This window comes from Cricetulus griseus, chromosome 6, assembly GCF_003668045.3.
Source record: "Cricetulus griseus strain 17A/GY chromosome 6, alternate assembly CriGri-PICRH-1.0, whole genome shotgun sequence".
Taxonomy (NCBI): Eukaryota; Metazoa; Chordata; class Mammalia; order Rodentia; family Cricetidae; genus Cricetulus; species Cricetulus griseus.
This window is the reverse complement of record NC_048599.1, coordinates 152,822,172-152,848,214: the sequence shown is the minus strand read 5'-3', so window position 1 is coordinate 152,848,214 and position 26,043 is coordinate 152,822,172. Positions and strand designations below refer to the sequence as shown.

Below are 26,043 nucleotides of genomic sequence, written 5' to 3'. Positions count from 1 at the left end.
CTTCCAGAATGCAACAGCTCCAGCGGAGCGCCTGTAACTCTTCAACAGCTTGGACTACAATTCCCAGCAACACTTGAGGGCACCGCTTTCCTTCAGCCTACCGCTCCCAAAATGCACCGCTCCAGAAAGTGCGCACGCTGGCTTGGGGCTTGAGCTGCGGATACTGCTGTTGCCCTGGCAACGCGAGGTCACTAGGCGCGATGCTTGAAATCAGAAGTGGCTGCGGTCTAATTTCCTAGTTTTGCGATTTATTATACGCTTATTGCTGCTTTTTTGAAAAAAGGAATATAGACCTCGCCTACATAGACCAGGCTGGCCTTGAACTCAGAGTCCCACTTGCTGCTGCCTCCAGAATGCTGAGGTTAAAGGGTATGCCACCTTGCCCTTACCATCTTCTTTCTATTTTCTTTCCCTTTTTCTTTTTTTCTTTTTTTCACCTTTTTCTTCAGAAAGATGGAAGGAGTCCAGATGACACACGGCTACACAAGCTGTTGTAATATACATCAGCAAATTGTTTTCGTGTGCTGTTTAAGGTCGCCTAGAACCTGGTGCCCCACCCCGACCAAAGCATTTTTTCGTTTTTTCTTTTCTTTTCTTTTCTTTCTTTCTTTTTTTTTTTGTTTTGTTTTTCGAAACAGGGTTTCTCTGTGTAGCTTTGGAGCCTATCCTGGCACTCGCTCTGGAGACCAGACTGGCCTTGAACTCACAGAGATCTGCCTGCCTCTGCTCCCGAGTGCTGGGATTAAAGGCGTGTACCACCAACGCCCGGCCGCATTTTGTCTTAAAGGGTCCTCCAAGACCACTTGTTCAGCTTCCAGCTGGCCTCCTGGCCCTGTGAGAAAGCACGGGAGAACAGCCAAATAGCCTGAGAACAGAAGGAAAGTAAATTATCAAAGAAAGATAGCTCATCGTTGAACACAGATGGGATGTGAGCCATTCTCCGGTACCCCTGCTACTGCTCATCCTGTGTGATATAAAACTAAAAGTACTTGTTGTGGGAATGGCTAACTGGGAGACAGGACTGCCTGGGACCCTCTTCTTCAGCCCAATACTCCTGATGACTCTTGTGGTTCCCGGCTTCCCTGTCTGTTTCTGCTGGATGCTTGTCACATGTCTGATCTGATGCCCCGTTATCTCCCTGCAGTCTGCTGCTTATGCACTTGAAATGAAAAACATTGCCATTGTGGGTCCTTCTGCAGTTTATGACAGCTCTCCACACCACTGAACCACACTCCAGGACTCTAGATAGGGACTCTACCATTGAGCCACATCCTAGCCTCTCACTGGGGAATTCTTACTGTGTGCTCTACCACAGAGCTATGCTCCCAGTGCCTCACTAGGGAGATTCTAGGCAGATGTTTTAACACAGCCATGCCAAAAACTCCTCATTGATGGATACTAGGCAAGCACTCTGCTACTGAGCTGTGGCCTCAGCATGCACTCCTTATGTTGTTTTTTTTTTTTCAGGGTCTCACTATGTGGCCCATGCAGACATCAAGCTTACAATTTTCTGCCTCTGTCCTCCAAGTAGCTAGAATTACAGCTTCGAGCTACAAGGCTGGGTTCAGCTGGGTGGGAGATAAATCTAAACCAACCTTCCTGATGCTACAACCCTTTAATGCAGTTCCTTATGCTGTGGTGACCCCCAACCATAAAATTATTTTCGTTGTTACTTCATATCTGTAATTTTGCTACGGTTATGAATCATAATGTAAATATCTGTGTTTTCTGATTGTCTTAGGTGACCCCTGTGGAAGGGTCCTTTGACCCAAAGGAGTCATGACCCAAGGGTGAGAAATGCTGACCTAGACTTTGGGGATGATGTTTCAGCACCATAGACAGAGCCAGCCCAGTGGTCCGGCCAGTACACTCTGCCCTGTGGTCCTGTGTGCCAACCCCTCTTTACCAGCCTCCCAGACAAATTGGTTTCAGATAAGTAAGGGAGGAAGGAGAGACTTCACCACACTGCAGAAAAACATATATCAATGCAGACATCTGGCTGGTTCCCTCCACAGCCCTGGAGGAATGTGTGACCGAGAACTTGGCAGTCTGTTTTCTGGAATGGGTATGGTTGTATAAAATGAAGGGCTCAAGGATACCAAGAACTCTCTGCTAGGGATTCAAAGGAGAGATCGTGGTCGGCACACATAAAGCTTAGTTGTTCTGGGGACCTGAGCAAGGAAAGGAAGAAAGGAGTTCCACTTTCTTTGGTGTGCTTATGACTCCATGCCCTAATTTGCTTCCTAATTGCTGTGATAAAACACTGACCAAAATTAACTTGCATTTATTTACCCTACAGACCACAATTCATCATCAATGGAAGCCATGGCATGAACCCAAATCAGGAGTTAGAACAGAAACCTCACTCTACTTATTGTTACTTTCAGGCTCCCATTTAACTACCTGTCTCCTACTGGGAGGACCACCTTCCCAGGCTCCCATTTAACTACCTGTCTCATACAGGGAGGACCACCTTCCCAGGCTCCCATTTAACTACCTGTCTCATACTGGGAGGACCACCTTCCCACGAGTGGTACCACCCACATTGACCTGAGTCCTCCCATGTCAGTGAACAATCAGAAGACCTCACATAGGCTAATGTGACTCAGGCAGCTTCTCAGTTGAGGTTCCTTTTCCCTATGTGTTACAAGTTGATAACCCAGCTTAGCCATCACACGAAGGAGGGACAGCTGACATTTGTTCACCACTACCACTTAAGTAGAAACTATCACATTTCTGTCCCAGATACTGTGTTTCCTGTGGTACCATTACCTTTCGAGAAAATATCACACATGGGAGCTGGGGATAGACCTCAACTGATAGCGTGCTTGGCCATGAGTTCGATTCCCAGCACTGCATAAACCACATGCCGTTGTACATACCTATAACACTTGGGGTGTGGAAGCAAGAGAATGCGGAGTTCCAGGTCACTTGTGGCCACATAGTGGGTTTAAGGTCAGCCTTCATTATGTGGGGCCTTGTCTTAATCCTCCAGTAAATAAAATTTAAATGTAACCCATTCAGTACAATATGTAGAAACATTACTTGGAAAAGTAAACTCTCTTCTTACTTTTTTCTATTAGTCATGGCTCCTGTGGGCTACTGCTTTGTTCACCTTTTGCTGAGCATCAGGACTTATTTGTCGTTTAACTGGTTTAAACTAGCAAGGCTACATCTGCATCACCCTACTTCCACTTTCTGCTCTGACTCTTTCAAGAAGTTATACTTGAGATGGAGAACTTTACTGGGTGTGGCTGTATGACCTCAAGCACTCACACACTGTCTTAGTTAGGGTTTCTCCCACTGTGAAGAGACACCACGACCATGGCTGTTGCAGGATAGTTGATCACACTGTAAACCCTGAGATTGCATCAATTACTGGAAAAATCTGTTCCTAGTTGTGGTGTGGCTCAACCCTAGCACACACCTTATTCCAAGAGCTTTTTGTTTGAATATTGTAAACAGAATTAAATAAAGCCAACCATAAGTCAAGAGGCAGAATACACAACTAGTTGACAGGAAGCGAACATAGGAAAAAAGCCACAGAGATAAGAGGGAGTCAGGAGGATGACTAGAAGGGCAGGACATTGGGTCTGAAGAGGTTGTTTGGAAATGGTGTAAGAGAAGAAAGGCTTCTGGGTGTCAGCTGAGGAGGAAGGTTAGCTAGGTGCTTTCTCTGCCTCTCTGAGCTAGCAGGCTTTCACCCAGCATTGGCTCCCAAGTCTTTATTGATAAAATCAAATGATTGAGATTTTGTTAAAAACAACTCTTATAAAGGAAAACATTTGATGGTGGTGGATTACAGTCTCAGAGGTTCATTCCATTATCATCAACTACTCTAATCAAGCTAATCCCCCACAGGCACCACCAGAGGCCCATCTCCTAAGTGATCTTGCCAAACTGACCATTGAAATTAACCATCAGAGATCCTACTCAGAAAGTAAGGTGGAGAGTGACAGAGGAAGATGTCCAAAGTAGAGCTCTGGATTTTATATGTGCACCCCTCAACACAGTTACCTCCCTCCACAGACAAGAACCTACCAGTTATTACCATAGCCTTGGCATAAAGATCTCAACATGTGTATTCTGGAGGGGTCAGATGCCACCTTAGCACTTGCACTCTGGAACTCAGTGTCTTCTGAAAATGGGGAAGTGGCACTATAGGTCTCAATTCTCATGGGTTGTGTGTGTCATAAGTTCCTCTCTTGAATGCGGATTCTCTGAGTTTTCTCATCCTGATTTCTTTACAAACTGGGGACAACAGGGAACCACATGGGGCAATGGCCCAGCTCTTCTGACCACTGAGTTGCTGCAATTTCTGCTAAGAGAGAGAGTGTTTGAGCAAAGATGGGGGTAAAGGTTGGTTGCCAGTTGAAAATGCAGAAAGTGATGTGTATGCACTCTCGTGCATGAGATAGATAGATAGATAGATAGATAGATAGATAGATAGAGTTGAGGATGGTGGCCAGACATGCCTAATCCCAAATGTATTAGTCAGGGTTTTTGAAAGGAACAGGATTTATAGAATGCATATATATTATATATATGATATATATGATATATATATATATATCATTATATATACTATTTTATTAGGATGATCTACAGGCTGTGGTCCAGGTAGTCCAACAATGGCCTAGTCCTATCAAACAGAAGGTCCAAGAATCCGGTAGTTGTTCAGTCCAGGAGGCTCAGTGTCTCAGCTGGACTTCATTCTATGCTGGAATCCTGAAGACATGGGCTCTAAGTCAGCAGCAGAAGGTGTGGCCTGGGCTAAAGGTGAATCTTCTCCTCTACAAAGATCCAGATAAAAAGTGGGTCTTCCCCGAACCAGGCCCCCTGAATGTGGGTGTCAGTTGGGAGGTTTGGGCAGTCTATGGGACCTCTGACAGTGGAACCAGTATTTATCCCTAGTGCACAAATGGACTTTGGGAGCCCATTACCTTTGGAGGGATACTCCCTTAGCCTAGATACAGGAGAGAGGCCCTAGGTCCTGCCCCAAATGACTTGACAGATTTTGATAATCCCCCATGGGAGGCCTCACACTGCCTGAGGAGTGGATGGGGGGTGGGATGGGAGAGAACGGGAGACTGGGAGGTAGAGGGAACTGGGATGATATGTAAAATAAGATTGTTTTTAATTTAAATAAAAATTAATTTTAAAAAGTTGGTCTTCCTACTTCAAATGATGAGTGAAAAAAGCCCTCACAGACATACCCATCCACTTGGGTTTTAGTTAATTCCAGATGCAGTCAAGTTAACCCTGAATAGCCATCACAGAGAGCAAATGCAGAAGTAGGGGAAGGGAATATGTGGATGGCCCTGGAGGCTCACAATGGGAAGAGTCTTGGAGGCATTCAACTTTTGGTATACCTCTGGGTCACTTTTCTGGTTGTATATAAAAATATAAATGTAAATGTATATTATGTTTTTCCCTATCTCAGATGTCTCAAGGAAAACTGACTCTAGTTGAAGGAGGCTCAACCTCTTAGGATTAGTTCCACTTCTTCCTACCTCCCACCACAAATTAAACACAGTCTTCTAGGAATTGCTGGTCATCCCTGAGGGTAGACAATGCAAGACTGGCGTTCCTTACTGCACTTCCTCTGTTCACATGAACCCCTGGTGGGCAGGGGACCCTGAGCAAACAAGCAGTCCTCTGGAACAAGGGGACAGTAAGATACAACAGCAAGGAAGAAATATGTAACGGTGGACTGTGGCCATGACTCAGCAGTAGAGAGCCCGCCTGGAATCACCCAGTGAGAGGCTGGGGTGTGGCTCAGGGTTAGAGACTCTGCCTGATGTGAGTGACCCTGAATTCCAACTCCAACAAGAAATCCATCCTGGAACAAGGAAGGGAATTTTACCTTCTTCAAAGATCTGTGTTATTGCAATTTTCAAGGTCAATTCTTGAGTGCTAGTAGCCCCAACAGACCACGGTCACCCTCCATACACCAACTAAAGACATGAGAAAGGAGATTTAAGGGAACTTGGTCACACTGGCTCAGTGACCCTCAGGTCCATCTTCAGGGTCCTGATATGAAGTTGAAGTTTAATTAGAAGGTAAGAGCTTTGGGTAACTAAGCAGTCCTGGTCACCGTTTGGTGCTGCCCATCACTGACCTATCCTTGTTTGGCCCACAAGTTGTTTCAATAAGTTGTCAAAACTGGATTCTTCCTAGGTGTGAGTCCGTCCTGTAGATGTCATCTGGACTTTAGCTTTTCCATTGCCCAACATAGGAGACCTGTGGAGATTTTAATTCATTGGGGGCCCTTTGTCCCGCAAAGTCTGATAGCCAGGTGAAGTTCACAAGCATCTCTCTCTAAAATAATTCCTCTCCTGCTAGATGGGTTACATTGGATTTCCATTTGACAATCTTCTGTACCAAGTCCCACTGTAGAGTTCCTCAGCCTCCATTCCCAGGAGTCTTTCCCAGTGAGTGAGACTCCCCTCTGTGGCCTTGGTGTATTTTTGCTTTTGTGGTGTTTGGTTTGGTTTGGTTTGAAGGTTTGGTTGTATGTTTTGAGACAAGTTCTGCTGAAGCCAAGGCTGGGCTGAAACTCATTATGTAGCCGAGGTTGACCATGGAGTCCCAATCCTCCTGCCTCCTATTCCTAAGTGCTGAGATTGCAGGCACATTCTACCATACACAATTTATGTGGTGCTGGGGATGAAGCCTAGAGCTCTGCGCATATGAAGCCAACACTCTACTAAGCTAGCTACATCTCCAGCTCCCTTGGTGGGCTTTAATAGGAAGAATGTTCCCATCCACCCCTTCAGAGCAGCTGGACACTCAATCTGTGCCTCCTCCTCCAAAGCTCTAGCTGTGAGATGCGCCAGGGGCCTGAGATCCACCTCCCACTGGACAGTGGTGCTTTGGGAACACTGCCTAGGTCACTGTACAGAGAGGGTGAGCTGATGACAAACTGCTAAGGTAGGGAGGAGAGGCTGGTTGCTCCTCAGCCTGCATCTCCCAATCCCTCTAGATCCATCACCAACTCCACCAATATCATCAGCCCCAGGGGAGGCTCTGGGGACTCTGGATGAAGCAAACCCATCTTCACTGAGCAGGAAATGTCACTCAGAGGCTAAGGTTAGCACACAGAGGGAAAAGATGGGTGAATTTGGGAGAGGCAGTTGCCTTTGGGGGGGGGGATCTCAGGAGTAGATCTGGATGGTGGGTGGCTGGTCTTCAAGGCTCAAGGGCTCTGACAGTGCCTGGGTCTGAAGCTCCTCCTCCCAAGGCAGCCATTGTCCTGGCCTCACCCCTGCATCGGGTGGGGCTTCCTCCAGGCCTTGCAGCTCTTAGTTCCTCAGAGAAGAGCCTAGAGAGACAGACTTGTGGTGGCCCTGCAGCTTCAGCTTGGCATGCTTCTGTTGCTGCTGCTGCTCTGGGGGGTGAAGGGGGTAGAGGGTGGGCCTGAGCTCCACCAGGGTTTCACCCTGAGTGTGCAAAGGGAGGTGGTGGTGCAAGAGGGCCTGTGTATCTTTGTACCCTGTGAGTTCCACGCCAGGGAGGAATGGACTGACTCAGACCCGATTCATGGATACTGGTTCCGGTATGGAGAACATGATTCCCCAGTGGCCACAAATAACCCACTTCGGCCAGCACTGAAGGAGACCCTGGGCCGATTCTCCCTGCTCGGAGACCCACAGAAGAACAACTGCTCCCTGGACATCAGAGAGACCAGGAAGGAGGACACCGGGACATACTTCTTTCGTCTGGAGAGAGGAAAAACAAAGTATAATTATCTTTGGAACACGATGACTCTGAATGTGACAGGTCAGCAGGCATTGCTTGCAGAGAAGCCACCAGGGAAAGTCATGGGTGCCACAGGGCAGCTTCGGATAGGACTCCATCCTGAGAGTATCTGGGTCTGAGCATCAGGGCTCAGGGGAGGAGCTGGATCAGAGCTGGGACTTTCCAAAGCTGCACCTCACCCTCCCCCATCCTCCAATTCTCCCCTCTCCTCACCAGCTCTCACCAACACCCCCCACATGCTTATCCCGGAGACCCTGGAGGCTGGCCGTCCCAGCAACCTGACCTGCTCTGCGCCTTGGGCCTGTGGGTCCCCCACCTTCTCCTGGACTGGTTCCTCTGTGTCACTCTCGAGCACCAACACCACTGGTTCCTCAGTGCTGACTGTCATCCCCCAGCCCTGGGACCATGGCACCAACCTCGCTTGCCAGGTGACCCTGCCTGGATCTGGTGTGACCACAGGAATGACCATCCGTCTCAATGTGTCATGTGAGGCTGGGCTGGGTTGCCCTTTTTTCTAAGAGTGATCTCCAGGGTGGGCTCAGGGTCCTGACACTGGGTTCTAAAATCCTGATAAGGAGGCTTGTCAGGATGATAGCCCCTGCCATACCCACCTAGACAGCTGCTGGGGTCAGAGGGTTGGGTTGATGAGTCCACTGTGTCATTCTCTCTTAGATGCTCCAAGGAATCTGACTGTGACCATCTATCAAAGAGCTGGCCCAGGTAGGAGATACCGCACCTCTTCAGCTCCGGGCAGGAATTATTCTTCCTCACACTGGACTTACCTGGACATGAAGGCTCCTTGTCCAGGAACCACTGGACTATCCCCTCTGAAGCCCCTAGGTGTTTGCACCAGTCAGTATCCACTCTCACTCCCCCAGATCTGCACATGTCCCTTGACCACCACAGGCAGGGTGACATGCACACAGCAGAACCACACTGTCCAGGACCTTCTCCCCATTTATGGATCTGCATGCATGTCCCCAATAGCTGTGCTCTGGATTCTTGTGCAAAGAGACATGGCTAGGCACTCAGAACACAGTGCTCCATTCTCAGAAGCTCAGTCTCCAAACCGTAAGTGACCAGTGTTCTGTCCACATAGGCTGGCTGAGCCTGGGCTTGTCCCCCTGAGGTTCTGAGAGGAACAAGGTATCAGTAGCAGAGATTATCTTTGGTCTCCATGGCTGCAGTTGCCAGCACAGACGAATCCAATTACTGGGTTTCTAATGCCAATGGGCATCGAAGGCAGGGAGTTCCTTCTGCCACCAGCAATGGGCAGTGAATAGGTATTGTATCTGTGACCACAAGTGTGTCTCTGAGTAATAAATTAAGTGCAGGGCATGCGGATCAATTGATAGGAAAAACAACAACAACAAAACTTGTGAAGCATTCCTAAAGCCCTGGCTGGTTCCCATTCCCAGGACCACATAAGCTGGGTAAAGTGGGACTTTCCAAAGCTGCACCTCACCCTCCCCCATCCTCCAATTCTCCCCTCTCCTCCACCTGCACTTGGGAGGTGGAGGCAGGAGGATCAGATGTTCAAAGTAATTCTTGCTACATCATGAGTTTGAGACTAGCCTGGGCTACTCAAGACACTGCCTTCTACTCTCTCTCTCTCTCTCTCTCTCTCTCTCTCTCTCTCTCTCTCTCATCCCCCCAGTTTGTCTGACTCTCTCTCATCATCAACTCCAAATATATGCCTGGATCACATGTTCTCTCTAATTTTAAGGCCTACAGTCAAGTAGCTCACAGTGAAATAAAAGTTTAGATTGTTGCTGTGGTGATAGTCAAAAGCCTGGGTTTTCCTATCCTTTGCTCCCAATCTGTTGTCAGTCCCCCTTTCTGGGTTCCAGTGCCCCTTCTCTTAATCTCTCGTCACACTGGCTCTGTCTCTTTCTATACAGAATACATAATCCTGAAGAATGGCTCATCTCTTCCGGTCTCTGAGGGCCAGTCTCTACGCCTCTTCTGTAGCACTGACAGCAATCCCCCTGCGAACCTAAGTTGGACCTGGGGTAACCTGAGTCTGTGCCCCTCGAAGCTGTTGGAACCTGGGCTCCTGGAGCTGTTTCCGGTGCATCTTAAGCATGAAGGAATGTACACCTGCCAAGCTCAGCATGCCCTGGGCTCCCAACACATTTCCCTGAGCCTGTATCCACAGAGTGAGTGACCTGTGGGCCAGAGGCAGGCAGCAGGAGGTCAACACCTGGCCCACCCTTGCAGTGTTCCCATTAGTCCTCGTAGCGTCACAAGGGAGTGTGGCTCCAGGTTGTGCTGAGCTGTGAGGCCTGTAAATACCCAGAGTCTCACCATCTTATTCCTGTCACAAGGAGGGCATGTAGGATGCGGAGGGGGTCCTCCCAGGAAGCAGCAAATCCCAAGGAGAAAGACTTGTACTTAGATGGGAGAGCTCTGCACACAAGGTCCTTGCTTCTGCAGGCCAGGAGGAAGGGGAATTTGCTAAGAGCATAAAATTCAAGAGAAAAGTGAACCAAACAAAACAGCATAAAAACAAATGGACAACAACTCAGTAGTCAAGCCTGTGTGGTGGTCCATGCCTCAGCCCCTTACTGGAGGATTCTAGGCAGGACTCTACCATTGAGCCACACTGCCAGCCACTCACTGGGAGATTCTAGGCAGATATTCAACAGCTGACCTATATCCCCAGGCCTCTTTTTAATTTTTATTTTGAGATAGGGTTTCACCAAGTTGTCCAGGCAGTCACTGAACTCAGTCTATATCCCAAACACCCCTTGAGATCCTCTTGCCTCAGCCTCAGAGACAGAGAAATGATAGGCATTCTTTATTACATCTGGCTGTGATGAAATATTCCTTTGCCTGTTTGTAAATCTGGGGTTGGAACCCGGGCCCTAACACATACTGAGATACATTTAATGATCCCATTAAAAATGCAAAATTTATCCCATGCTGAATAAGACACCAAACTAAACAAAGTCTAGCTTTTTAACATCCCCTCTGATATCTCTGGTCCTTCCATCTGTCCCTTCCACTCAGGTCCCTGTTCTGGTTACCTGAGCCAGGGGTGAGAAAGGTAGGAGGTCCAGCTTCCTGCAGGGGCTGGGGTAGATAGGAGAGGAGGGGAGTTTTCTTAGTGTTCTCTATCTGCAGGCAGCACAACTTTATCTGAAATGACTATGGGGGCCTTTGTGGGTTCAGGCACCACAGTCTTCCTCCTCCTGTTTTGCTGCATCGTTGTCATGGCGTGAGTACCAGTGTCGGTGGGGATGAGAACCTTGGGTGATGAGGGACAAGACTAGTACCGGACCCTGAGCCCAGGCCTGGAGGAGGGACCTGGGTAGGTGGGGTGCCTGAAGTCAGGGAAGAGTTGTTTAGGCATATGGTCACCGTGTGGGACTCGAGTGTTGCAACCCTCAGGCCCCACTGTCCCAGATGGTGAGAGCCACCTTTCAACACAGGAGCCTCTGGGATAGGACCACCAGCCTTGACCACCCTTCAGAGGCTTAATTGCAAGTGGGAGGGATGTCAGTCCTACCTCCACCTGCCCACACTGAGAGGCCTCCTGGTGTCCTTGCACACAGGCTAAGATCCTATAGGAGGAAACCAGCCAGGCCAGCTATTGGAGCTCCAGATTCAAATGCTCTCAAGGGCTCAGTTTCTCAGGTGAGTGACCAGAGTGCATGTGTTCAAACCCAGCATCCTCCTGCCTGGACCCCGCCACTGAGATGAAGCTCAGATTGTTTTGCTTAGTGTGGTCTAAGTTGGATGTCCTACATGTAGATCTCTCTAGTCCATTCCCCGACTTGACAATTGCAGACAGTGTCCTCCATGCTACTTGCTCTCTGGCTGGGCAGGAATGAGACTATGCTTATTTTTTTTCTTTTCTTCTGTTCTACCTCAAGTTCATGAGTTCTCATCCAGTCTTCTTGTCAAGACACCAAGCTGCAGGACCCTCTCTGCCTTTTGGATCCTGCCATGATGTCTCTCTCTCTCTCTCTCTCTCTCTCTCTCTCTCTCTCTGTGTGTGTGTGTGTGTGTGTGTGAGAGAGAGAGAGAGAGAGAGAGAGAGAGAGAAGAGAGAGAGAGAGAGTTGGGAGTGTGTGCCTGTCTGTCTGTCTGTCACTCCCTCTCTTTCTCCCTCTCTCTTCCTCTTCTTCTGTTTCTGCCCCTCCCTTTGCCTCTCTTTATCCCTCTGTCTCTGTTTTTCTCTATCTTCCCCTTTCCTTCCTTTATCCTCCCTCTCCCATATCCCCCTGTCTCTTAAGACTTTCTCTGGGTCTCTCCCCCTTTCCCTCTTTCCCTTTCTTCCCCCTCCTTCCATCTGTTTCTTTTTCTGTCTCTCTGTGTCTCTCTGGGTCCCTCTTCCTCTTCTCATCTCCTTTTCTCCCTCTCCTGCTTCTATCTCCCCCCTCTCTCTCCTCCTCTTCCCTTCTCTCTCTGTGTCTCTCAGTGTCTTTCTCTGTCTCTTGGTCTCGGTGTGTCTCTTTTCCTCTTCCTCCTCTCTCTTCCCTGGCCCTTGGCCTCCTTTGCCTGCTACCATGAACAAGTTATTAGCTTTACCCACTATCTCTGCATTTGAATATCTGCTCCCTGACCCCACTGTGAAAGCGGGGTTTAAATGAGTTCGCCAGACCCAAGACAAATGATAAATAGGTGTTTATTAGGGAAGGACTTACACAGATAGAGTAAAGAACCACTGCAGTCTTCCTGCTTCAGAAGATGCAGTCTCTGCTCTTCCGATGCTCTCTGCAACCCAAGAGAGGGAGAGCCAGCCCCTCCTCTACCTTGTAATTGGTCACATCAGCACCTGAAACCATGCCCAAAAGGTGTGGCCACCACTACAAGTTCACTGGCAAGGTAACATGCCACTGCACCACCGAATATAGTAACATCTCCCAAAGTTCTTACGAAGGATGGGCTGACTCTGTTGCTGCTCAGCTTTGCTGCTGTAACATGAAAAACACCATAAGCCATATGTAAGTGATGAGCATGGCTGTGTGCCAATAAAGCTTTATTTGTAAAAATGAACAGTGGGCTGGATTTGACTCAAGGGCTGATTTAGAACATAAAAGCCCAAACTCCTCAGGCTCACATGGTGAGATGGGAAGCTTGCCTCATATGCAAATTTTAAGATGCTAATTTTAAGATGGTGCTGAAGTATCAGTCATTGAGGTGTGTGTGTGTGTGTGTGTGTGTGTGTGTGTGTGTGTGTGTGTGTGTAGGAGTGTGCATGCATATGGATACACATACAAGAGGAGGCTTGAGGTTGACGTTAGGAATCATCCTCATTGGCTCTTCAACATGTCATTGAGGCAATGCCACTCAGCCAAACCCAGTGATTGCTGATACGGTTAGGGTGCTAGCCAGCTTGCTGTAGGGAGCCTCTGCCTCCTAAAGTTATAATTACAGGTGGGCCACCACACCTACTTGGCATTTGTGTCATTTCTGGGGATCCAAACTATGGCCCTCATGTTTACTCAGCAGCACTTTATCTCTGAGCTGTTGCTGCGGGCCCCACTCTTTCATCTGCTTGTGGGATATTGAGTACTTACAGAAGCCAGTGGACTGGGTACCAGAGACCCACCTCTGAAGAGCCTTAGAGAACCTTGGGCTTGGTCATGTTTTATTCTAGACAGGTGGTTATCAAACCACTCAAGCAACAAAGACCATTATATGAATATGATGTAAAAGATGGAGACATTTATTGCTGGGAAGATAGGCTTTGTGGTTAATTGCTTTACTATCTATCATCATCTATTTATTTATCTGTCATCTATCTGTCTATCTGTCCATCTATCATCTGTCTGTCTATCATTTAGTAACTCCTTGTAACATAAAATCCACCTTCGTTGTCCTTTTCACACATACAGTTGTTTAACAGATGCCTAGGACTTTTTCATCCTGAAAAACTAAGACTATGTATTGAGCAACATCTCCCACTGCCTCCTCATGCTTCCCTTCCCAAGCCCCTGGCATCTACCACCTCTCTCTCTCTCTCTCTCTCTCTCTCTCTCTCTCTCTCTGTGTGTGTGTGTGTGTGAGAGAGAGAGAGAGAGAGAGAGAGAGAGAGAGAGAGAGAGAATTTGACTTCTTCACATACCTCCCATGTGGTATCTGCATTTGTCTTTTTGTGACTGGTTTTCTTCATTTCACACATGTCCTCAGGCTCCATCATATTGTAGCACATTACAAGTTTACTTGACTTTCTAGAAGGTTGGTAATATTCCAGTATATGTGTATGTAACACTGTTTCTTTAACCAACTTCTGAATTTCTGCTACCTGTTTACTGTTGTGATGTGCACATTCACAAATGTGAAAGACCGAGACTGTATTTTCAGTACAATACATTTTACATTTTCACCAGCACTACACAAGGGATCCCATTTCTCCATGTGTTCATAAACGCTGGCTATATTGTTTTCTTTTTGTATTATCTTAATAGTGGATATCCTAATGAATGTGAGGTGTTACTTCCTTGTGGTTTAAATGTGCGTTTTCTAATAATAATAGTGAATATCTCTTTTATGCATATCTTTCTGGAGAAATGTCCATTCCAGGTCTTTGCCTATTTTTCTGGTTGAGTTGTTTGTCATTGAGGAATGATAGATATTCTTTATCTGCTCTGACTCTTAACCCCTCGCTTGATGCATGGTTTCTAAATATTTTCTGTAGGTTGAATGTGGTTTTGGTTAGTGATGAGGGAGACTGGATTCTTCCATTTGATTATTTCAGGCAGAGGAAGGAGCAGGCACCAATTCTCAGAAACAAGAGGCAGCCAGCTAGTGGAAAGGTAGCCATGAGAGCTGTGTAAAGAGACAAGGGAAGCATGGGCCTTGACAGGAAGTTACTTTGGAGAAGTTGAGTGTGTAAATCATTTCTGGGCAAACAAACCACTACTAGTGAGTACAAGAAGGAACAATCTAGCTGCAACATCCATGGAGAAGGAACAATGTAACTAATTTCTAGAATCAACAATCTTACTAACTTCCGTGGCCACCTCTGGATGCAACAGGCAGGAAAACACTTTAGCAAGGGAAACACAGAGGCAGAGGCGTTAGGAACGAGGCTGGAGATGATGTGGAGGGAATCTGGACTGGCTGCTGGGTAGCACATGAAGCAGAAATGAAGGGAGTAACTGTGGGCTGAGGGTGGGGTTTGAGTAACAGAAGATAGAGGATGCCGAGGGAAAGAGGTTGGAAGCTGACACAGATGTTTGCCTTGAGCAGGCAGGAGGAGAGAGATGCCAGTCTCTGAGGGTGAAGAGACTACAGGAAACAGTCTGGGATAAAACAGAGAACTAAAAACACAAAACAAAAACAAACAAACAAACAAACAAACAACAACAACAAACTAGTTACAACGCTGGGAGGTGGTGGTGCACGCCTTTAATTCTAGCACTTGGGAGGCAGAGTCAGGAGGATCTCTATTAGTTCAAGGTCAGCCTGGTCTACAAATCAAGTTCTAGGACAACTAGGACTGCTACACAGAGAAACCCTGTTTTGAAAAACCAAAGCAAAACGATTTACAAAAGAACAAATATTTTTCCTTTCTTCTTCCCTCCTCCCCTCCCTCCCTCCTTCCTTTCTTATTACTATTACTGTTTAATTTCATGTTGGGTACACACACTTGAGTGCAGTACCCATGGAGGACAGGAGAGGGAGTCAGTTCCGCTGGAGCTGGAGTTACAGGTACCATGGGGACTGGGAACTGAACTCTGGTCCTCTGGCAGAGCAGTGTGTTCTCTTAACCTCTGAGCCATTTCTCCAACTCTGTGTGTACTGTTTTACTGATTGACAGGGTTGAGGGTTCAGGTAAAAATCTCCAGGCTCACAATGTTTCCACTTATGAAATTTTAGATTTATGTTTTCTTTTTAAGAATTTTATTACATTTATTTATTCATTTGTTTATGTATTTTGTGTGTGTGTGTGTGTGTGTGTGTGTGTGTGTGTGTGTGTGTGTGTGTGTCTGCAAGCCAGGGTGTGCAAGTGGCAGTCAGAAGAGAACTTTCAGGAGTTGGTTCTCTCCTTCCACCATATGGGTGCCAGGGAGTGAACTCAGGTCATCAGGCTTAGCAGCAAGCACCTTTACCCCCTGAGCCATCTTGCCAGCCCAGCTTAGAAGTTTTTAGCTTTAACATCACATCAAGGCAAAGCCCATTCTGTAGAAACCATTCTTCAAAGTTTGAGTTTTGATTATTTACTGGTACCAGCAGCAATACTCTCCTGTGATTGTGGGCAGTAGTCAGGGGCCACAGCCCCCAGTCCATGGCCCCAAGGCCATGAGGTGTGTGGCCCGTGGCTTTTGTTTTATTTTTCCTTTTTTCTTTACAAGACAGGGTTTCTCTGTGTAACAGTCCTGGCTGACCTGTAACTTGCTTTGTAGCTCTCACAGAGATCCGCCTGCCTTTGCCTCCCAAGTGCTGGGATTAAAGGTGTGCACCACCATTGTCCGGCTTTTTTCTTTTTTATGTGACTATTCAATACATGCCCAAGCAAACAACACTTTTTTATAAAATAGACTTTGTGTTCGATGATATTGCCCTACTCTAGGCAACTGTTACTGGCAAGGTTCATTCAAAGGTAGGCAAGTGAGCTGGAGAGATAGCTGGCAGTTTAAAGGTGCTCTCTGCTCCTGCAGAAGACTCGAGCTCAGTTTCAGCATGCACATCAGGCAGCTCATATCTGCCTGTAACCATAGCTCCACGGGATCCAATACACTCTTTTGGCCTCCACGGGTACCACAATTACTTGCACACAGACACACAGATACACACACACACACACACACACACACACACAGACACACACACACAAACTACTTTTCACAGCAGGAAATGTGGGCAGGGTTAAACTTGGATATCCCTTGGGTTGTATGCATTAAAAGCGTTGTGTCTACTTTCTTTCAGCCTGGTGTATGTTTGAGTGCATGTTCACACAGCTTCCATTTGATCTGGCTTTTTAGCTCAGCACCACCGTGAAGTTCCTCCTAGATACACGTTTACAGGGTCTAGGTGTTCTGGGTCTGAGCTTCTTAAGGGACATTATTCTTCCCATCAGGTATAAAATCTTTGACTGACTGTTCTTACCCTATGGTACTACACTGTGAGCTTCTGGAAGGTGGGCACCATGCCTGAATCAAGACACTGCACCTCTGTCACTGACCCTTCCCTGCCCATATCACTCACTTGCTTTGTTGTGAGATGTGTCTTGCTATATACTCCTGTCAGAGCCAGTAACCATGGTGTGGTTCAGACTGGCCTCACAGGAGTCCCTCTGCCATGGGCCTTCCAAGGACAGGGATTACAGAAGCACCCTGCTGAGAGTTCGAATAGACCCTGCCATGCCATCCTCAGTTAATGAATGAAGTGCAGGAGGCTGAGGCTGAGGAGATGACTCAGTGCTTGGTAATGAGCTTGAGTTTGGATCACCAGCACCCATGTAGAACCAGGCACAGTGGCACAGACCTACAACCATAGTGTTTGGGGGGGGGGGTAGAGACAACTGGACCTGGCTAAAATGATGAGCTTCAGTTTTAGTGAGAGATTCTGTCTTAAAAATAAGGCAGAGTGCCATAAAGGAAGACACATGATACAGACTTCCTGCCTCTGTATTCACACATATATCCACACCACACACAGAGGGAACATACACATATCAAGAAAAAAAAGCATAGGCCATGGTCCTATGTCTAGCACGTCCTTTCCACCTTGAAGTATCCAACCACCATCTGTGAATCTCACACAAGGGTTCCTAGTACAATACTAGGCTTCGGGGTCAGAAGCACTGGATTATGGTTTTTGTTGTTGTTGTTGTTTGAGACAGGGTTTCTCTGTGGCTTTGGAGGCTGCCTGGAACTAGCTGGAACTCACAGAGATCTGCCTGCCTCTGCCTCCCGAGTGCTGGGATTAAAGGCGTGCGCCACCACCGCCCGGCTAAGAATAGGAATGTTGCATGATACTACTACACCAGCGGTGCTGTTGGATCATGGTTTTGACTGGGATTTTGGTTTGGGTTTCTCTTTATGGCCTATTATGATAGTTCAGGTCGGTCTTGAATGTGAGTCTCCTGCTCTGCCTCCTGAGTCTAGGTTGGCAGCTGTGCACCAGCTTTGCTGGGGAGTCTGGACAAGTTGCTTGCCTATTTCCATCTCAGCTTCAGACCTATAAAATAGAGACAAAAATAGTACCGTGCTGGTTAAGTATTAAATGTTTGGAGGAAGTAGGAATAAAGGATTTCAACAAAAATGCACACGGGAGGCTGGAGAACTGGCTCGGTGGTTCAGAGTGTTGCTTTAGCAGAAGACATAAGTTCAGTTCCCAGCACCCATCTGGCAGCTCACAGCCTCCTTTAACTCCAGCTCTAGGGAGTCACAGGCCCCCTTCTGGACTCCATGGGCATTGCACCATGTGTGCATATACCCCTACACAACATACATACAATTTACAATTTTAAATGTGTGTGTGATAGTGGGTGAGGGGTCTCAAGGGTCCCTGCTGTCCTTACCCAGACTCTCTCTCTCTTCCTCTCTTTATACAGAGTCCCCTGGTTAAACCCCAGGCAGATGGCAGCTCTGAACTCCTGCCTCCCACAGCCGAGGCAGCCCCCTCATCTACAGAGGAAGAGGCACATTATGCATCCCTCAGCTTTCATGAGATGCAGCCCAGGAATCCACAGGGTACACAGGTCGCCACTGAGTACTCGGAGATAAAGTTCCACAAGTGACCTGCATGTCCGTGACCATGGCTGGAGGCAGCGCAGCTGCCACAGATCCCGACTGGCTCTGGAGAAGGAATGAGTCCACTGGCCCAATGCCCTGCAAGGGACTTCAGAGCTATTTCTCTCATCACGCTGGAGTTCTTCTAATGCTCATGCCCTGCACTCCCTGTCCACCCAATCCTCAGGCTCTGGCAACCACTATTGCGCCCAGGAAACCATAAGCTTGACTTTCTTTTAATTGTATGCATGTGGGTGTTTTGTGTGCTTGTGTATCTGTGCACCATTTACATGCCTGGTGCCTGCAGAGGTCATCAGATCCCATGAATTGGAGTTGTAGAGGGTTGCAAGCTGCCACATGGGCACTAGGAATTGAACCCAAGTCCTCTGTTAGAGTAGCCAGTGTTGTTAACCAATGAGCCATCTCTCCAGTCCTGAGATTGGTTTTTAGATTTAACTTTTATTTAAAAATTAGCATGTATTGTTTACACTGTGATACGTTTTGAGACAGTATTTTCTCCCAAGAGTATCATGTACTTTGGCATTGTTCATCCCTGTTACTTTCTCCTGTCTGTCTTCTGTTAGTTGCTAGTCCCCTTTCCCTACCCAAACAGTTTCCCTACCCTTTCTAGTTTCATGTTGTATGTATTAGTTATTTTTCTTATCTTTGTTGGCAGTACACTGACAGAAACATGAAGGGTGGAGGGGCTTATTATGATCCTTCTTTCTTATTATGGTTTTTGTCTTTCATGGTGAGGAAGGCAACGAGGTGCTTAAGACAGTGGGTCCATGTGGTGGGAGCTCCACATATCTTGGTGGATCAGCAAACAGTGGGCTTAGGCCAGAACCAGAAATAGATATCCCTCTTCCAGGTCCATACCCAACACCTGCTTCTACAGGTTGGGACACATGTCTTAAAGACTCTGGCTTTAGAAAATATTGCCTGTGTGGACCACATACATTCAAACCCAAACTGGATAGATAGATAGATAGATAGATAGATAGATGAATAGATAGATGAATAGATAGATAGACAATTTGACAGAGATGCTGCTCAACTCTGCCTTGCTATTTGGGATGCACTGATGAATACATCTCAGAGAAAGTCAGACAGAGCACTGTGGATGCTGAGGAGCTATCCAAGGTGTCTTAACTTGGCTTCCATTTCCTGATTTTTAAAGCCAGTGCATGTCTTTTGTGAATGAAAAGCACTTTAGAATACAAAGCATGAAGAAAGAAACTAACATAAGAGGGAACAGTGGTGATACTTAATATTTTTGGCAAATTTTTTCACTTTCATGTTAACATAAAGCCGTACTGAACCTGTATTTGTCCTGTACATATTACATGTATCATTGCTGATTAATCTATACTTTTTATTTGATTTTTTGAGACAGTATGATAGTTTGAATGAAAATGGCCCTATAGACCCAGGAAATGGCATTATTGGAAGTGAAGCCTTGTTGGAGTAGGCGTGGCCTTTTTGGAGGGTGTCACGGGGTGTAGGCTTTGAGGTTTCAGAAGCTCAACCCAGGCCTAATGTCACTCTCTCCTCCTGATGCCTGCCAATCCAGACATAGAGCTCTCAGCTCCTCCTCCAGCATCATGTCTGCCTACCTGCCACCATGCTTCCCGTCATGATGATAATGGACTACACCTCTGAACTGTAAGCAAACCCCAATTAAATGTCATCTTTTATAAGAGTTATCATGGCCATTGTGTCTCTTCACAGAAATAGAACACTGACTAAGACAGACCGGGTCACATGTATCCCATGCTGGCCTAGAACTTGTTATATAGCTGAGGATGACCTTGAACTCCTGAGCCTCCTGCTTCCAGCTGCTGAATCCTGGTATCACAGCTATATGCCACATGCTTTCTTAAATATTTATCTATATTTTCAAGTGTGTGTGTGTGTGTGTGTGTGTGTGTGTGAGAGAGAGAGAGAGAGAGAGAGAGAGAGAGAGAGAGAGAGAAGTGCCATTCCTGTTGAGTTCAAAAGAGGGTGACAGATTTCTTGCAGCTGGAGTTACAGGTGACAGTGAGCTGCCCAACACAGGTCGTTGGAACCCAACTCAGGTCCTCTGCAAGAGCAATATGCACTCTTCCTCCAGCCCCTGATCAGTTCTTTCTGTCTCTGATGTCATCTCTGTGGCTCTGTGCCCTATCAGATGTGGCTGTGCTTATTCATCTATAACTTAGAAGACGCCAGCCTTCCTCATTGTGAAGTCCCTCAGCCAGTGTGCTTCCTAAGCCTGTGTGTGTGTGAAGCCATTTAAGCAAATGACACCTGTTGTCTGAGCTCAAAATCACTTAATTTCTGTCAGTGGCAACACTGAACCTAGCATCTTTGAGGCTTTTTCAAGATTCCCTGGTGTCAGGGAAAGGATGTGGAGCTGGAAACACCAGAGGAGGGAGATTCTGGAATCAGAGCCTGTAGCTCTCACATGACCTTGTCTCAGCTTTGCCAGCTCTGATTGGCAGACGGTGCTGCTAATGGCCAGGCTGCCCGAGATATCACCCCTCATCCAGGTCCCACACAGAGTCTTCCAATTCATCTGGAAGCCTTGGTTTCTTCACCTCACCGAGACCGGGATGGTTCCCTCCCCAGAATATTCCTCCAGAGACACCCTGTGCTGGCCCAGTTCAGCTGGTACCCAGGGGAGACTCATTCTCCCTGTCTCCCTCACCTCCTTGCCTGGCTGGGCTGTCCTGTAGGTCTGCCATGGACTCTTATGCCCGGTTTCTTCTGTGAGAAGAAACGAGGGGAAAAGTCACATCTTATGTTCCTAAAGTCCTAGGAAAGAAACAGATTAAAGGGGCCCAACTCTTCCCCTACACACATGCCTGTGGAAGAGATGAACCCATATTTTTTAATATTAATTTATAATAATGTCAGAAAAATAATTAGCCTAACCCAGCTTTCAAGTTTCACTTCTATAGCTGTGATAAAACACCCAGCCCAAAACAACGTAGGGAGGAGAGGGTTTGTTTCAGGGAACAGTTGCAGATGACAGCCCATCAGTGAAGGAATCAAGGCCAGAACCTGAAGTAGGCCTTCTTGTTGATCCACACAATCTGACATCCAACTCAGAAACTCACTTACAATCAAGAGCGGACAGCAGAAGTCACGGAGGATGCTGCTTGCTGCTTCCACAGACTAGCTTATACTCAGCCAGCTTTCTCAAGTATTGTCACCATACCCATGTCACCGTCATCACCATCATCACTAGTGGTGCCAACTTTATCACTGTAATTTCTGCTGAATACTGGATCTAGAACATTCACTATAGGACTACATATTAGATAGAGGTCTAGTCCCTGTGGTACTGTGAATTGTGAAACCCTTAAGAGGTAGGGCCTAGTGAAAGTAACACAGGTTACTGGAGGGGAGACCATTGCAGGAGGACTGGAAGCCTGGCTCCTTTGCTTTCGGGCTTGTCACAAGGTGAGAAGCCAGAATGCCTTGCTTTGGCACTGGTCTAGTACCAATGTGGGCAACTGACAACGAACTGAAAGTTCTAACACTATGATCCAAGACATACCCTCCTTTTTATACGTTAGCAGAGAGCTGACTGATGCTATCAGCATTGGCTTCCCTTTCACCATCACCGCCGTCCACTGCCACTGTAACACCATTGTCTCATTATGTATCTCCTAGCTATCCTAGAACTCACAGTTTTGACTAGGCTGCCCTAGAACCCACAGAGACCCACCTGTCCAATACTCCCAAGTGCTGGGAAAACAGTGTGTGGCAGCATGCCCTTCTAACCTTATTTTTTAGGAGTCTCTCTCTCTGACCCTAGAGCTTACCATTTCAGCTAGACTGGTGGTTGGCCACTAAGACCCTGGAACATACCCATCATCACTTCCTCTAATGCTGGGATTACAGGCACACACTGCCACGGACTGAAAGTTCTAACACTGTGGTTTCTACATTTAAATCTTCATTCTTTCATAGCAAGAATTTCACCATGTGCCCCATCGCCATGACTGATATTGAATCTCATACCAGTTTTGTGCTCCCAACCTGACCTTTGGAGTACTTGGAGATATTTTTAGGTATCTAAACGAGAGTGGCAGAGTGGCAGTGGTGGTCAGGTGCCAGGAACAGTGCTCAACACTGTACCGTGCACGGGAAAGCCTTCCTCCCATGTGTCACATGACCAACTCTCCCTAAGTACAGGCAGTGCTAAAGATGAGGCGCGTTCTTCTCTGCTGAGAGCATGACTAACCCTTCCATCTTCCAGTATCTGTCTCTAGCTCCCCACCATGAGCCACCTCTCCCACTAGCTACTGGTCCTGGGAGTCTGCCTCCTATGAACCCTGGTGTCCAGTTCCTGGCCTGTTTCTCCATCTGGCCGTGTCTCCTGAGTCCTGAGGCCCAGCCCTGACCCCATGATGTAGAGCAATGGTTACCTGATGGAGCAAAATATAATCAGGGTGTAGACCAGGATTCCACAGATGTAGGCACTGCTCATGGATGCCAATATGATGAGAAATGTTACCAAGCATCCTAAGATATAGAACTCTCTGTGGACAACAGGCAGTAGCCCTGGATGGAGAGGACAACAGGACATCAGGACACTGTACTCACTCAACTCATCCCTCCACTCACTGTCTTTGTCAGAGTTTCTTTGGATGTGATAAAATGCCATGACAAAATGCAATTTGGAGAGGAAAGGGCTTATTTTATCTTACAGTTTATCATGAAGGGAAAGATGTCAGAACAGGAACTCAAGCAGAAACCTGGAGACAGGATCTAAAGCACAGGCCATGATCGCTGCTTCCTGGCTTGCTCTCCATGTTTTGCTCAGCTTGCTCTCTTATATAACCCAAGACCACCTGTTGCCCAGGAGTAGAACCACCCAGAGTGGAGTGGGCCCTCCCCCATCAATCATTAATCAAGAAAATGTCCTGTTTGTCTACAGGCCAACCTTATGGAGGTATTTTCCTCAGTTTAAGATGCCCTCTTCCCAGACATATCTAGGCTTGTGTAAGTTGACAAAAACCAACCAGCACACAATGATTTATCAGAACCCACTATGCATAAAGCACTATTCAGGTATTAGGGACTCATACCTGTAATCAAAATCAGTTCCTTGGGGCTGGTGAGATAGGTCCGCTTGTAAAGCGGTTGTCAAGCAGGCCCTGTGACCTGAGCTCAATGCTTGGAACCCATGAAAAGGTGGAAGGTGAACCGACTCCACAAAGTCAGTCTTCAACCTCTAGGTGCACCGTAGTGAGTGGGCACATCTCTAAACATACACGTCATGCACACACTCAAAGAAGTAAAATCAGATGGGAGAATGTGATGCCAACTTGACTGATGTGGAATCACTGAGACACCTCTGGGCATGTCTGAGAGGGCATTTGAGAGGTTTGACGGAGGAGGGAAGAATCATCCCAGGGCTGAGGCGCTGGCCTGAATCAGAAGCTAGCAGAGTATTAACATTCACCCCTCTGCTTCCCGACTGCAGATGCAGTGTGACCAGTGGCCTCACACTCCTGACGCCCTGACAGACACCATGCACCATCATCACGCTGATTTTGCTAGGTGTTTGTCACAGCTGTAAGAAGTAACTAATACAGATGCAGATAGTGGGCAATGGGCAGAGATGGCTGACATGCTAGCTCCTGAGGATAGGGAGTTGTGAGGGGAGAAGTGTGGTTACACAGAGTCACTGATTCCAAAGCACTATCGACATGCCAGACGCTGTGTTAAGGGGGAAGCAATGAGCTAATGGCTAGCCGCTCCTTGCATTCCTGAAGCTAAGAGACTTGTGGAGTGGGAAACTCTGAGCTAGGGAGTCTCAGAAGTATGCCATGCTGAATCAATTTAGCTTTCTCTGGGATGCACAAGTAGGTTGGCCACCTTTGGGGCAGTTTTCTACAATGTTTTGATTACTACAGCACTCTACTGTAGAGGGACTTGTGGGGAAACTGAGTTTAGAAATGGTGAAACTCTTGCTCCTGGTTCACATTAATATCAGAGGTAGAATTTGAATCTGAATCCTTTGAGTTTGGAACAGTGTGTGTGTGTGTGTGTGTGTGTGTGTGTGTGTGTGTGTGTGTGTTTGAGCCAGATCCCACTGTATAGCCCTGCCTGTCCTAGAATTCTCTATATAGACCAGTCTGGCCTCTAACCCTGCTTCTGCCTCCAAAATTCCACAGTATCCCACCCCATCTCCGTTTTCAAGATGAGCCTTCCCACTGGCCTGGGACTCTCAAAGTGGGCTGGGCTGGCTGGCCTGAGAGTTCCAGGGACCTTCCTGTCTCTACCCACCCCGGTGCTGGGATCACAAGCACACCACCACAGTTGACTTAGGAGGGAGTCATTATGGATCCAGTGGTACTTGGGTTCTGGCCTGGAGAAACAGGTACATTCCAGCTGCACACTGGAGCCAGTGACAGCAGTCAGCACTGAAGACATCGGGCTGGATCCACAGTGATACATAGTCTGGCCCGTCTGTAGAGACAGGGCAGGAGACCACAGATATACTTCCGATCCCTCTTGGGATGGCATCCTGTCCTTAGAGACAAGGTATTCCACTAGGTGCAATGAGCCCACCCCAGGTGACAACTGAAACACAGCAATGGTAGCTTCCACTCTGAGTTCTTGTACCTACTGTGGGATAAACTTTGGTAGCCCTTTACCATATTAAAAGGCATATAGCAAAGCAGAAAAATTCTTCACACTGACTGTGTGAAAGGAACCAAGCTAAGCTCTGTACTTATTTCACATGCATGGAATCCACAAAACTCATGCCATTTGTTCCAGAAATGATTCATCTTACAGATGCAAATCTCAGAGGAGAGGAAGAGAGTTCAAGTTCCCTGTCCATACAATGGCAGCAAGTAGCTGGGGCTTAGCTACAGTCAAGGGAGCCCAGTCTTGGTTCCAGCCTGAAACCCATAAATGGTAGCATGGAGGTCAGAGATTGTCTGTACTCCTGTGAATTAGTTTCCTCCAGATGGTGCCACAGCCTTCATCCTAGGGAACAGGAGGACCACTGAGCAATTCCTTACTAAAATGTGAAGATCATTTGAGAGGTCTGATTATGATTTTCAGTTGAAAGTAAATGTAAAAGGCAGTTCTGAGTGTTAAAGGATTCTGAGTAGGTGTGGAGAGCTGCGCTTTGTCGGCCCAAAAGATGGTGCCGGCTTCTGCCTTCACCATCCCGAGGGTGAGAGGTCTTTGTGCTGGACAATTTCTTATCTGGCTAAGGCTGGGCTTCAGGCCTGCTTCCGTGTATGTGGACCCTTCTGCTTTCGCCACGTGGCGGTCTGGGGTGGGCTGCCAAGGGCACTTTTAAGCAGAGGGTCGGGTTTCCTCGGGGGCCCCCAGAAGAAGATTGTACAAGGCTCCTGAAATAAACTGCAGGAAGAAGAGTTCCCGAGTTGTGTCTTTCTTGCTGGTCAAGATAGGCGCAGCAAGTGGGTGTTTACTCGTTCCTCATATTCGTTGTTGCTGTTATCTTCGGATCACACGGCTTCATGCATTCAAGGCAGGCACTCCACCACTGAGCTACACCCTAGCCCCTCACGAGGACTCTATCACTCAACTGTATCCCACACCATGATTAAATTTG

At 47.3% G+C, this 26,043-nt stretch overlaps 1 protein-coding gene across 1 annotated transcript; it reads left to right on the top strand.

The window, feature by feature from the left end:
* Window positions 1-7,317: 7,317 nt before the first annotated feature.
* On the top strand, window positions 7,318-18,460 carry LOC100764017 (sialic acid-binding Ig-like lectin 12). Its single transcript, XM_027420851.2, has 7 exons — window positions 7,318-7,782; window positions 7,978-8,247; window positions 8,434-8,481; window positions 9,663-9,920; window positions 10,888-10,981; window positions 11,319-11,400; window positions 18,275-18,460. Exons 1-7 carry the CDS (start codon window positions 7,368-7,370, stop codon window positions 18,458-18,460), a joined length of 1,353 nt encoding a protein of 450 aa, XP_027276652.1. The 5' UTR covers window positions 7,318-7,367.
* The last annotated feature ends 7,583 nt before the right edge of the window (window positions 18,461-26,043 follow it).

Coding starts and splice junctions, on each gene's coding strand:
- LOC100764017 (XM_027420851.2), top strand. CDS start 7,368: ATGCTTCTGTTGCTGCTGCTGCTCTGGGGGGTGAAGGGGGTAGAGGGT. Junction 9,921..10,887: donor CCTGAGCCTGTATCCACAGA/GTGAGTGACCTG, acceptor CTCTATCTGCAG/GCAGCACAACTTTATCTGAA. Junction 11,401..18,274: donor TCAAGGGCTCAGTTTCTCAG/GTGAGTGACCAG, acceptor CTCTTTATACAG/AGTCCCCTGGTTAAACCCCA.